The sequence below is a fragment of the Pristiophorus japonicus genome, chromosome 14 (assembly GCF_044704955.1).
Source record: "Pristiophorus japonicus isolate sPriJap1 chromosome 14, sPriJap1.hap1, whole genome shotgun sequence".
NCBI lineage: Eukaryota > Metazoa > Chordata > Chondrichthyes > Pristiophoridae > Pristiophorus > Pristiophorus japonicus.
Window position 1 is genome coordinate 18,134,129 of NC_091990.1, and position 14,089 is coordinate 18,148,217.

The window sequence follows — 14,089 nt, forward strand, 5'->3', positions numbered from 1 at the left end:
AATGGCGAAGCAGACTCGAGGGGCCGTATGGTTCCTGCTCCTATTTCTTATGTTGTTATTCAGATTCCCCGGGAGTCTGCTGGAATGGAAGATGAATCTCCCAGGCCCTGCTGCGAGCAACTGGGGAGAAAGTATAGCTTAGTTGAGGGGGATGACTCATCAGGGGAGGGCAGCAGCAGCAGCAGCAGCCAAGTTCATGGCACCGTGGCTGGCTCTGCTGCACAGGAGGGCAGGAAAAAGAGTGGGAGAGCGATAGTGATAGGGGATTCGATTGTAAGGGGAATAGATAGGCGTTTCTGCGGCTGCAACCGAGACTCCAGGATGGTATGTTGCCTCCTTGGTGCAAGGGTCAAGGATGGCTCGGAGCGGGTGCAGGACATTCTGAAAAGGGAGGGTGAACAGCCAGTTGTCGTGGTGCACATTGGTACCAATGATATAGGTAAAAAAAGGGATGAGGTCCTACGAGATGAATTTAAGGAGCTAGGAGCTAAATTAAAACGTAGGACCTCAAAAGTAGTAATCTCGGGATTGCTACCAGTGCCACGTGCTAGTCAGAGTAGGAATCGCAGGATAGCGCAGATGAATACATAGCTTGAGCAGTGGTGCAGCAGGGAGGGATTCAAATTCCTGGGGCATTGGAACCGGTTCTGGGGGAGGTGGGACCAGTACAAACCGAACAGTCTGCACCTGGGCAGGACCGGAACCAATGTCCTAGGGGGAGTGTTTGCTAGTGCTGTTGGAAAGGGGTTAAACTAATATGGCAGGGGGATGAGAACCAATGCAGGGAGACAGAGGGAAACAAAATGGAGACAAAAGCAAAAGACAGAAAGGAGATGAGTAAAAGTGGAGGGCAGAGAAACCTAAGGCAAAAAACAAAAAGGGCCACTGTACAGCAAAATTCTAAAGGGTCAAAGTGTAATAAAAAGGCAAGCATGAAAGCTCGGTGCCTCAATGCAAGGAGTATTTGGAACCCAGGAGGGGGCTCTGAGCTAGTTCGAGTGGGTGAGAGCTCAGATGAACAGGACCCCCAAGAAAGAATGCAAAAGGCAGGAGACAACAGAGCAGAGTAGCACTGGGGTAAGTGTAAACCATAAGGTGATAGGAAGGGACAATATGTATGAATATAAGGGGGCTGCAGGAGGGGTCAAAACTAAAAATGATGGTTTAAAAACTAGTATTAAAACACTCTACCTAAACGCACGCAGCATTCGAAATAAAGTAAATGAGTTGACGGCACAAATCATTACAAATGGGTATGATTTGGTGGCCATTACAGAAACGTGGTTGCAGGGTGGCCAAGACTGGAAATTAAACATACAGGGGTATCTGACAATTTGGAAAGATAGACAAGAAGGGAAAGGAGGTGGGGTAGCTCTGTTAATAAAGGATGATATCAGGGCAGTTGTGAGAGACGATATTGGCTCTAATGAACAAAATCATGAATCATTGTGGGTGGAGATTAGAGATAGTAAGGGGAAAAAGTCACTGGTGGGCGTAGTTTATAGGCCCCCAAATAATAACTTCATGGTGGGGCGGGCAATAATCAAGGGAATTATGGAGGCATGTGAAAAAGCAACGGCAGTAATCATGGGGGATTTTAACCTACATATCGATTGGTCAAATCAAATTGCACGGGGTAGCCTTGAGGAGGAATTCATAGAATGCATACGGGATTGTTTCTTAGAACAGTATGTTACAGAACCTACAAGGGAGCAAGCTATCTTCAATCTGGTCCTGTGCAATGAGACAGGAATAATAAACGATTTCCTCGTAAAAGATTCTTTCGGAATGAGTGATCACAGTATGGTTGAATTTGTAATACAGATTGAGGGTGAGGAAGTAGTGTCTCAAACGAGCGTACTATGCTTAAACAAAGGGGACTACAGTGGGATGAGGGCAGAGTTGGCTAAAGTAGACTGGAAACACAGACTAAACGGTGGCACAATTGAGGAACAGTGGAGGTCTTTTAAGGAGCTCTTTCATAGTGCTCAACAAAAATATATTCCAGTGAAAAAGAAGGGCGGTAAGAGAAGGGATAACCAGCCGTGGATAACCAAGGAAATAAAGGAGAGTATCAAATTAAAAACCAATGCGTATAAGGTGGTCAAGATTAGTGGGAAACTAGCAGATTGGGAAAATTTTAAACGACAGCAAAGAATGACTAAGAAAGCAATAAAGAAAGGAAAGATAGATTACGAAAGTAAACTTGCGCAAAACATAAAAACAGATAGTAAAAGCTTTTACCGATATATAAAACGGAAAAGAGTGACTAAAGTAAATATTGGTCCCTTAGAAGATGAGAAGGGGGATTTAATAATGGGAAATGTGGAAATGGCTGAGACCTTAAACAATTATTTTGCTTCGGTCTTCACAGTGGAAGACACAAAAACCATGCCAAAAATTGCTGGTCACGGGAATGTGGGAAGGGAGGACCTTGAGATAATCACTATCACTAGGCGGGTAGTGCTGGACAGGCTAATGGGACTCAAGGTAGACAAGTCCCCTGGTCCTGATGAAATGCATCCCAGGATATTAAAAGCGATGGCAGAAGTTACAGTAGATGCATTCGTTATAATCTACCAAATTTCTCTGGACTCTGGGGAGGTACCAGTGGATTGGAAAGCAGCTAATGTAACGCCTCTATTTAAAAAAGGGGGCAGACAAAAGGTAGGTAACTCTAGGCCGGTTAGTTTAACATCTGTAGTGGGGAAAATGCTTGAAGCTATCATTAAGGAAGAAATAGCGGGACATCTAGATAGAAATAGTGCAATCAAGCAGACGCAACATGGATTCATGAAGGGGAAATCATGTTTAATTAATTTACTGGAATTCTTTGAGGATATAACGAGCATGGTGGATAGAGGTGTACCGATGGATGTGGTGTATTTAGATTTCCAAAAGGCATTCGATAAGGTGCCACACAAAAGGTTACTGCAGAAGATAAAGGTACGCGGAGTCAGAGGAAATGTATTAGCATGGATCGAGAATTGGCTGGCTAACAGCAAGCAGAGAGTCGGGATAAATGGGTCTTTTTCGGGTTGGAAATCGGTGGTTAGTGGTGTGCCACAGGGATCGGTGCTGGAACCACAACTGTTTACAATATACATAGATGACCTGGAAGAGGGGACAGAGTGTCGTGTAACAAAATTTGCAGATGACACAAAGATTAGTGGGAAAGTGGGTTGTGTAGAGGACACAGAGAAACTGCAAAGAGACTTAGATAGGTTAAGCGAATGGGCGAAGGTTTGGCAGATGGAATACAATGTCGGAAAATGTGAGGTCATTCACCTTGGAAAGAAAAGCAGTAAAATAGAATATTATTTAAATGGGGAGAAATTACAACATGCTGCAGTGCAGCGGGACCTGGGGGTCCTTGTGCATGAATCCGAAAAAGTTAGTTTGCAGCTACAGCAGGTAATCCAAAAGGCGAATGGAATGTTGGCCTTCATTGCGAGAGGGATGGAGTACAAAAGCAGGGAGGTCCTGCTGCAACTGTATAGGGTATTGGTGAGGCCGCACCTGGAGTACTGCATGCAGTTTTGGTCACCTTACTTAAGGAAGGATATACTAGCTTTGGAGGGGGTACAGAGACGATTCACGAGGCTGATTCCGGAGATGAGGGGGGTTACCTTATGATGATAGACTGAGTAGACTGGGTCTTTACTTGTTGGAGTTCAGAAGGATGAGGGGAGATCTTATAGAAACATTTAAAATAATGAAAGGGATAGACAAGATAGAGGCAGAGAGGTTGTTTCCACTGGCCGGGGAGACTAGAACTAGGGGGCACAGCCTCAAAATACGGAGGAGCCAATTTAAAACCGAGTTGAGAAGGAATTTCTTCTTCCAGATGGTTGTGAATCTGTGGAATTCTCTGCCCAAGGAAGCAGTTGAGGCTAGCTCATTGAATGTATTCAAATCACAGATAGATAGATTTTTAACCAATAAGGGAATTAAGGATTATGGGCAGCGGGCGGGTAAGTGGAGCTGAGTCCTCAGCCAGATCAGCCATGGTCTTGCTGAATGGCGGAGCAGGCTCGAGGGGCTAGATGGCCTACTCCTGTTCCTAATTCTTATGTTCTTATGTAGTGCCTCGAGCTTGCACCTGCGTTTTTCCTTTGCCTGCTCATGAGCGTTCTCCTGGTTCTTGGAATTCTCACACTTCAAGTGCTAGCCGAAACTGCAAGCAAAGACAGGCGATCCAACCTTTCTTTGGTCAATGCAATAACATTTTCAAACTGTAAGCAAGTGTCACATGATCAAATATCATCTGATCAGCGATTACATGATCAAATCTCCAGGCATATGTCCAACCGAGTTGGTAACCCTACTTTTGCTGTTGTTTCAATTGGCGATTAAATAATCCATGGAGCTTTACGAATAAAGCAAAGAGTTCTCCCAGAATAACAACCAACATTCCTCCATTGACTAATGTCACCAAGAACAAGTCAATTGTACATTCTCTCAATGCCACTGGGAAAGATCTTGCTGTGGGCAAAATGGCTGTCACATTTGTCTGTCTAGTAACAGTCACTGTATTTCAAAGTGATTCATTGAATGTGAAGCACTTTAAAAGCATTTAATTGCTTGTAAATTGTTTTGTGATTTCCTGAGGTCATGAAAGGCGCTATATAAACGCAAGTTGTTTCTTCTTTCTTTCATTGAAATGGCACCACCTTGTGGTAAGGTTCGAGATGCAAATTTCTCAACAAACAGTTTTGCAACGGAATGATTTTGGACACACTGGGGTCGATTTTAACTTTCGGGCGTCTGCAGCTCGCCCATTCCGGCAGCGAAGAGATCGGAGCCACCTTGAGGCTCGGGTCTCATTTAAGTAGAACAAAAGCAAAAATACTGGAAATCTGAAATCAAAGCTGAAAATGGCGGGATCACTCAGCAGGTGAGGCAGCATCTGTGGAGAGTGAAACCGTATTAACGGGGGCAATTTTAACCTAACCATCGGGACACTGACGGAATCAAGGGCAATGGTGCTTTTTACGCCCCGCCCGATTTTACTCTCCTTTGTAGTCAGTGGTCAGTAATATTGGACGGGGGGTAAAACCCAGTCCCATGGATTTCCACCCTGTGAGTTAGGTATAATTACCCCCAATGTTTCAGGTCGATGGCCTTTCATCAGAACTGGAAGTTGTTGGAGATGAACAGCTTTTAAGCAAGGTATGCTTGCATTGACGTCAATAGAGCTGAATATTGGGCATGGACAGGAATAGATACCTCCCGCTTTACACTGCCAGCTAAGACAATTTTCTACCTGCAATACCTGCTACCCTGTGGCTTAATAACACACCAGACAATGCCTTTACACAGTAAGCTGTTGGAAAATGACATATGTTATTGAATTATCTAATTGGACTGCCCTGGCAAGGAACACTGCCAGTTAAGAGTCACGGTGCTATCTATTCATCCGAACTGCCCAAAAAATAAAATGGTGAATTAAGTGAGAAGTTTGCCCAAGCCTTTAACCTGCAGTAAAAACAGAAAATGCTGGAAACACTCATCAATCCAGGCAGCACCTGTGGAGAGATAAAGAGAGTTAACGTTTCAGGTTAATGACCTTTCATCAGTACTGGAAGATGTTAGAGATTAACAGTTTTTAAACAAGTACAGAGCCAGGGACAGGGGGAGAGGGATATGTGATAGGGTGGATGGCAGGATTGATTAAATGACAAAAGGGATGATGGTAAGGGGTTGGTAAAGGGACAAGTAAATGTTGGTGTGAATGGTTACAGCAGAAGAATGGAATCAGAATTGCAGAGGGGGAGGGAAGCTTGGAAACTCTGGCAAGGAGGAGAAGGCTCCTGTGTGGTGGGAATGTTACTTGTAGTAAAGCACTCTGTAACCATTCCAAATTAGAGCCTTTTATTGACATTGCAACAGTTTGGGAATAGGATTATCATTATTAATAGAAAAGGCCTTGGGGAGAGAAAGCTATATAGCCAGTATAATTTGATAGAGAGGAAAGAAATGGGACACCATGTTCATTTTGGCCACATTGCACATGTGTCAAAGGTCAATGGCTCTGTGGTTCTGCTCTGCTCGGGAACTTAGATGAGGAGACTGAGTGTACTATATCCAAATTTGATGACAAAGAGGTTGTAAAGGGATACAGACCGGTTAAGTGATTGAGAAAGCAGATGGCAGATGGAATATAATGTGGGGAAATGTGAAATTATCCAATTTTGTAGGAAGAATAGAAAAGAAGAATATTTTTTAAAAGGTGAGAGACTGGTAAATGTTGGTATTCAGAGGGATTTTGGTGTTCTTATACACGAATCACAGAAAGTTGGCATGCAGGTACAGCAAGAAATAAGGAAGACAAATGGTATGTTAGCCTTTATTGCAAGGGGGTTGGACTACAAGAAACCTGGTGCATCTACGATTTCTTACCTGTTCTTACCGCCAGGAAGAGGTCGACTCCTGATCAATATTCAGGTCTTTGTCGTTTTTTTCTGACAAGACCGGAAGTCAGTCATACTGGGGGCGGAACTGCTGCAGTAAGTGCTGGTGAGGGGCGGAAGTTGGGGCGGAACCGAGTCTCCACTGCTGTCACTCAACGGCGGAGCGGTGGTGACGTCAGTGCACATGTGAGGAGAGAGAAGCTCTCATTTAAAGGAGAGAGAAGCAGCGATTATTTAGGCTCGGCCACTGGGCCACCAGGCAGGGCCACCCAGAGAGAGAAGCAGCAGCCTGGTACCCAAAAGAGGGGTGGCAGGCTGCTTGTGGGCGACCCGAACGAACCCGGGGCGATAATTGGCCGGCCGATTGGGATGTCGGCCGGCAAAAAAAAAAACATGGTGGCCGCAGCAGTATGCGCCCACCCGCACACACACACAAAGCAAGGTGCCCCAACAGAAAAAGCTTTTTGGAGATAAATTTGGGGCGGATTGCGATGTAGATGCGGGATAGCGACTGTGCGTGCTTTGATGACGCACTTGCGGCGGTCGACAGCAGCGAGGCGGAAATGGGGATAGGTCGAAAAATTCTCGAACTGAATTTGGGTTGTGGCGGCCAATGGACTGCAACGCGGCGGCCACTCGATTCCGCCATATGGCCACCACAAAGCGGCGGTAACGGGTCTTATCCGGATCCTGAATTTCGGCCCCAAGAAGTCTTGCTATAATTATATAGCTTTGGTGAGACTACATCTGGAGTACTGTGTACAGTTTTGGTCTCCTTACCTAAGGAAAGATATAGTTGCCTTCAAGGGGGTGCAAAGATGTTCACTAGATTGATTCTTGGGATGAGAGGGCTGTACTCTGAGTAGAATGGGCCTATATTCTCTGGAATTCAGAAGAATGAGAGTTTTCCCTGGCTGAGGAGTTTAGAACCAGGGGTCACATCTCAGAATAAGGGATCGGCCATTTAGGACTGAGATGAGGAGACATTTCTTCACTCAGAGGGTGGTGAATCTTTGGAACTCTACCCCAGAGGGCTATAGAAGCTCAGTCGTTGAGCATATTCAAGACAGTGATCAATATATTTTTGGATATTAAGGGAATTGTGGGATATTTGGTATAGTGCAGGCAAGTGGAGTTGAGGTAGAAGATCAGCCATGATCTCATTGAATGACAGAGCAGGCTAGAGGGGACAAATGGCCTACTCCTGCTCCTATTTCTTATGTTCTTTCTTATTGTCTGGAAGGCTACAATATTTTTGTTGCTAATTTCTGGTCAGATTGAAGAAGCATAGATGGTGGGATAAGTTCAGGTTTCATTGCAGGTTAACACATTTTCTTTAGTGATGGTCATCTGCGGAGGGAAACCTGTCAGGGTGGAATAGAATGAAATAAAGGACTTTCAGCTTTGAAGACCTCAAGACATCCCAAAGTGCTTTACAGCCAATGAAGAACTTTTGAATTGTATCCACTGTTGTAATGTTGTAAAACGGCAGCAAATTTGCGCACATCAAGGCCCCACAAACAGCAATGAAATAAATGACGAGATCATCTATATTTTTTAGTGATGTTGCTTGAGGGACAAATATTTGCCAGGACACTGAGGAGAACTTCTCTGCTCTTTTCGAATAATGCCATGGGATCTTTTATGTCCACCTGAGAGGGCAGACAATTTAATGTCTCACATGAAAGGCGGCATGGCCTCATCATCATTATCATTGGCAGTCCCTTGAAATCGAGGAAGACTTGCTTCCACTCTAAAAGTGAGGTCTCAGGCGACTGCACAGTCCAATATGGGAATTACAGTCTGTCATAGGTGGGCACAGGGAAGTGGCACGGCCTATAGTACAGCACACCATCAGTACTGCACTGGAGTGTTAGCTTAGAGTATAGGCTTAAATCTCTGGAGTGGGACTTCAACCCACAACCTTCTGATTCAGATATGTGAGGACCAAGAGATTGTTGTGGAGTTTGGTCGATTGGCTTTCATAATTGAGGAGTATTTCCGCAGACGTCCTCCCAGCCTGCGGGTGGCGCTGTGGCGGCGGGCTGTAACTCCTGGAGTGGTTGCAGCGAACCGCTGGCCACCCTCCCAGCCTGCGGGTGGCGTTGCTGCGCCCGAATAAAAAGCGGACTCCCGAAACCCGAGCGTTTCCGAAAAGCTCCGGAAAGAGCCGAGGAGGACTCGGTAAACAGAACCCCGGAGAGAGGCGAGCGAGCAACAGGAGTTGGAGTGGCGTCTCCTCAGTGACCGGTTCTAGAGCTCACAGTCGATCACCATGGGAGCCTGTCTGGGAATCTGTTCCTTGGCCAGCTGCGTGAGTACTTTTACCCCGGGGGTTAGTGGGGGTCTGGTGTCCAGGGGCTTTGCACTAGTCCAGCCCGGGGCTCTTGGCCTCCCAACAGGCCGGCCGGCCGGCCGGCCCTCGCTTAAGTTCGGTTTGAAGATGTGGCCTCTTTCCCTGGAGCCAACGCTTGACCCTAAACCCAGGTATTTGTGGGTTTGTGTTGGGTTTCTTGCTCATAGCTCACAGCCCTGACATTTCCCCACAATATTGACACAAATAACTCGCTTTAATTTCTGTCTTTAAAAGCTGCATTTAATTATCAACTTCCTCCTCGAGCTGGGAAATCGCACAATTGGACTGTTTTTGTTTAAAGCTAATCTTTCACTTCCTGTTTGAGGAACTTGGTGTCAGGCCAACTTTGGTTTCCTTTATTTTTATTATTCATTTTTGAAATTGTATTTTGTTTTTGTAATTTTTTTGTAATATTTTGTTTTTTGTAATTTTATTTTAAGTGGGCAGCATTTTTTGTGATTTTATTTGTGGATGGACAAGAACTTGCCGTTTTCTTGTTGCTTAGATCATCATAAGAACATAAGAATTAGGAACAGGAGTAGGCCATCTAGCCCCTTGAGCCTGCTCCGCCATTCAACAAGATCATGGCTGATCTGGACGTGGACTCCGCTCCACTTACCCGCCCTCTCCCCGTAACCCTTAATTCCCTTATTGCTTAAAAATCTATCTATCTTTGACTTGAAAACATTCAATGAGCCAGCCTCAACTGCTTCCTTGGGCAGAGAATTCCACAGATTCACAACCCTCTGGGAGAAGAAATTCTTTCTCAACTTGGTTTTAAATTGGCTCCTCTGTATTTTGAGGCTGTGCCCCCTAGTTCTAGTCTCCCCCACCAATGGAAACAACCTCTCTGCCTCTATCTTGTCTATCCCTTTCATGATTTTAAATGTTTCTATAAGATCACCCCTCATCCTTCTAAACTCCAAGGAGTAAAGACCCAGTCTACTCAATCTATCATCATAAGGTAACCCCCTCATTTCTCGAATCAGCCTAGTGAATCGTCTCTGTACCCCTTCCAAAGCTAGTATATCCTTCCTTAAGTAAGGTGACCAAAACTGCACGCAGTACTCCAGGTGCGGCCTTACCAATACCTTATACAGTTGCAGCAACACCTTCCTGCTTTTGTACTCCATCCCTCTCGCAATGAAGGCCAACATTTCATTTGCCTTCCTGATTACCTGCTGCACCTACAAACTAACCTTTTGGGATTCAATTTTTAAGCCGGTTCACGGACTCCCAGGCCGCCTGCAATTTCTGCGGTCTGGAGGAGTCTGTGTTCCATGTTTTTATTGAGTGCACAAGGTTGCAGCCCCTGTTCCATTATTTGAAGGGGCTGCTCCTGAAATTCTGGCTGCACTTCAGTCCCACTCTCCTGATCTTTGGGCACCCTGTGCGGAGGGGAGCGGGTAGGTCCGAAGGCCTCCTCGTAGGACTGCTCCAGGGCACGGCCAAGGGTGCCATCAGCCGGTCCAGGCAGCGGGCGGTCGAGGGGGTCGTTCAACCTGACTGCCTGCCTCTCTTCCGCTCTTGCATCCGGTCCAGGGTGTCCTTGGAGATGGAGCACGCGGTGTCCACCGGTATGCTCGCGGCCTTCTGCGAGAGGTGGGCACCGGAGGGACTGGAGTGCATCATCATGCCCGGCAACCAAATTTTAATTTGATTTTACGTTTTTTAAAGTTTAATTTGTTTTAATTGCCGGTGTTTTTAGTGTCCCCTTCCCTTTTATAGGGGGCACTGGGGAAAAATTGTGATTTTAGTGCCCCAAAAAAAAAAAAAAAAAAAGAAAGAAAAAAAAACAAAAAAAAAAAAAACAAAAAAAAGGAAAAAAAGGGCCTTGTAAATGTCTGGTGTGTCACCCAGGTCGGGTGGCACGGTTTAATGTGTTTTGTTTTGCAGATAAACTCCAAAAAGAGTTTCATGCACAAGAACCCCCAGGTCCCTCTGCACCACAGCATGTTGTAATTTCTCCCCATTCAAATAATATTCCCTTTTACTGTTTTTTTTTTTTCCCAAGGTGGATGACCTCACTTTCTGACATTTTATTCCATCTGCCAAACCTTAGCCCATTCGCTTAACCTATCTAAATCTCTTTGCAGCTTCTCTGTGTCCTCTACACAACCCACTTTCCCACTAATCTTTGTGTCATCTGCAAATTTTGTTGCACTACACTCTGTCCCCTCTTCCAGGTCATCTATGTATATTGTAAACTATTGTGGTCCCAGTACTGATCCCTGTGGCACACCACTAACCACTGATTTCCAACTGGAAAAGGACCCATTTATCCCGAATCTCTGCTTTCTGTTCGCCAGCCAATTCTCTATCCATGCTAATACATTTCCTCTGACTCTGTGTACCTTTATCTTCTGCAGTAACCTTTTCTGTGGCACCTTATCGAATGCCTTTTGGAAATCTAAATACACCACATCCATCGGTACACCTCTATCCACCATGCTCGTTATATCCTCAAAGAATTTCAGTAAATTAGTTAAACATGATTTCCCCTTCATGAATCCATGCTGCGTCTGCTTGATTGCACTATTCCTATCCAGATGTCCCACTATTTCTTCCTTAATGATAGTTTCAAGCATTTTCCCCACTACAGATGTTAAACTAACCGGCCTATAGTTACCTGCCTTTTGCCTGCCCCCTTTTTTAAACAGAAGTGTTACATTAGCTGCTCTCCAATCCGCTGGTACCTCCCCAGAGTCCAGAGAATTTTGGTAGATTATAACAAATGCATCTGCTATAACTTCTGCCATCTCTTTTAATACCTTGGGATGCATTTCATCAGGACCAGGGGACTTGTCTACCTTCAGACCCCGTAGTCTGTCCAGCACTACCTCCCTAGTGATAGTGATCATCTCAAGGTCCTCCCTTCCCACATTCCTATGACCAGCAATTTTTGGCATGGTTTTTGTGTCTTCCACTGTGAAGACTGAAGCAAAATAATTGTTTAAGATCTCAGCCATTTCCCATTATTAAATCCCCCTTTTCATCTTCTAAGGGACCAACATTTACTTTAGTCACTCTTTTCCATTTTATATATCTGTAAAAGCTTTTACTATCTGTTTTTATGTTTTGCGCAAGTTTATCTTCGTAATCTATCTTTCCTTTCTTTATTGCTTTTTTAGTCATTCTTTGCTGTTGCTTAAAATTTTCCCAATCCTCTCGTTTCCCACTAACCTTGGCCACCTTATATGCATTAGTCTTTGATTTGATACTTTCCTTTATTTCCTTGGTTATCCACGGCTGGTTATCTCTTCTCTTGCCGCCCTTCTTTTTCACTGGAATATATTTTTGTTGCGCATTATGAAAGAGCTCCTTAAAAGTCCTCCACTGTTCCTCAATTGTGCCACCTTTTAGTCCTTGTTTCCAGTCTACTTTAGCCAACTCTGCCCTCATCCCACTGTAGTCCCCTTTGTTTAAGCATAGTACGCTCGTTTCTAACACAACTTCCTCATCCTCAATCTGTATTACAGATTCAACCATATGATGTAGTTTCATGTGATTGTTATCATCGCATCTTTTGCATCATTTGGACCGTGGCCATTTAAATGGGCACTCACTGCTCTAACCAGTCAGGAGGAATACTAGGTGGAGCAAGTGCATGTTGTTTCTGAGTAGTACCAATGGTTGCTGCTCACCTAATAATTTGTTTCCCCATTCCCCTCTTGAGAGGGGATACCTGACATCTACAGCCGAGTGACTGAGATTGGGGACTCTGGAGTGGAAGATCAAAACTGCATTGCTCCAATCCAGGACAATGTCTCCATCGCAATCTAGGCTAATGTTTATTTGAGCAATGTTTTTTTCCCCTGAACTGATTTTGTTAATGGAGCTGTCTAGATCTGCCTGCATGTCATGAGTGTATAACTATTTTACTGGGTTATCAAGCTAAATTTGATGATGTTTGTGCAGAGCAAAATTGGAATTGGTATGTAATCATTTATCTGAATAGAGTTGTTTCCCCAAACTGTTCTGATAAATTGTATTACATAGTACATAGTATTTACAGCACATAAACAGGCCATTTGGTCCAACAGGTTCATGCCAGTGTCTCTGCTCCACATGAACCTCCTCCCACCCTCCTTCATCTAACCCCATCAATATATCCTATTCTTTTCTCCCTTGTGTATATAGCTTCCACTTTGATACATCTATGCTATTAGCCTCAACTAGACCTTGTTGTAGAGAGTTCTACATTCTCACCACTCTAGGTAAAGATGTTTTCTTGAATTCCCTATTGGGTTTATTAATGACTATCTTGTATTTATAACTCCTAGTTCTGGTCTTTCCTGCAAGTGGAAACATCTTTTCCATAATCTTAAGATCTTGATCAAGTCACCTCTCAGACTTTTTTTTTCTAGTGAAAAGAGCCCCACCCTATTCATTCTTTCCTGACGGGGATAACCTTTCAGTTCTGGTATTGTCTGAGGAAATCTTTTTTGAACCTTCTCCAGTGCCTCTATATTCCTTTTTATAAAATGGAGACAGAGGTGGTTTAACCAAGGTTCTATACAAGTTTAACATAACTTCTGTTTTTCAATGCTATTCTTCTGGAAATTAACCCCAGTGCATTGTTCACTTTAAAAAAAAAATGGCCTTATTAATCTGCATCGCTACTTTTAGTAATTTGTGTATCTGAACCCCCAAGATCTCTCTGTTCCTCTACCCAGTTTAGATAATTAATTATTTTCTCAGGAGTAGATGGCCTCCTTATTCTTCCTTCCAAAATGTACCACTGATTTATATTGAAGTTAATTTGCCAATTACAGGTCAATTCTGCAAGTTTATTAATGTCTTCTGTTTCGTGTCATCTGCAAATTTTAAACTTGTACGTCTGATTCCAGAGTCCAAATTGTTTATAAACAGTGAACAGTGGTTCCAGCAGTGGTCCTTGTGCAACACCCCTTCCCACCTTTTGCCAGTTTAAGTAACTAACTTTAACCCCTACTCTCTCTCTTGTCCTTTCTGTTACTTTCCTCTCACTCCACATGTTCTAGCCTTATTCATTACTCTATTATGCAGCATCTTTCTCAAGGTCTCACTAGTTTCAAACATTTTTTACCAAGCTTGTCTGTGTGAGGTACAGTGTGGATTGTAGTTTTGTTTTGTCACTGTTCGATGGCTGATTATTCAGAAAAATAAATGGTGCATCAGGAAGTATTTCGAGTGATTTGCTCTTATTGTTGGTTTTCGGATGTCTCTGGCTGCATCTTGTGGGGATCAAATGTTCACCATATAGTGACATTAGTAATAAAATCCAGCATGTTTAAATTAAATAAAATTTGATTTGTTCCCTGTTTTTTGAAAACTAGTT

At 43.9% G+C, this 14,089-nt stretch overlaps 1 protein-coding gene across 1 annotated transcript in view; it reads left to right on the forward strand.

Moving 5' to 3' along the window:
* The first annotated feature begins 8,583 nt into the window (after window positions 1-8,583).
* Window positions 8,584-14,089, forward strand: part of LOC139279765 (serine incorporator 1-like) — a 35,877-nt gene continuing 30,371 nt past the window's right edge. Inside the window, exon 1 of the mRNA XM_070898969.1 lies at window positions 8,584-8,727. Within this exon, the coding sequence (XP_070755070.1) occupies window positions 8,689-8,727 (39 nt within the window). The 5' untranslated portion in view covers window positions 8,584-8,688. The remainder of the gene's footprint in view (window positions 8,728-14,089) is intronic.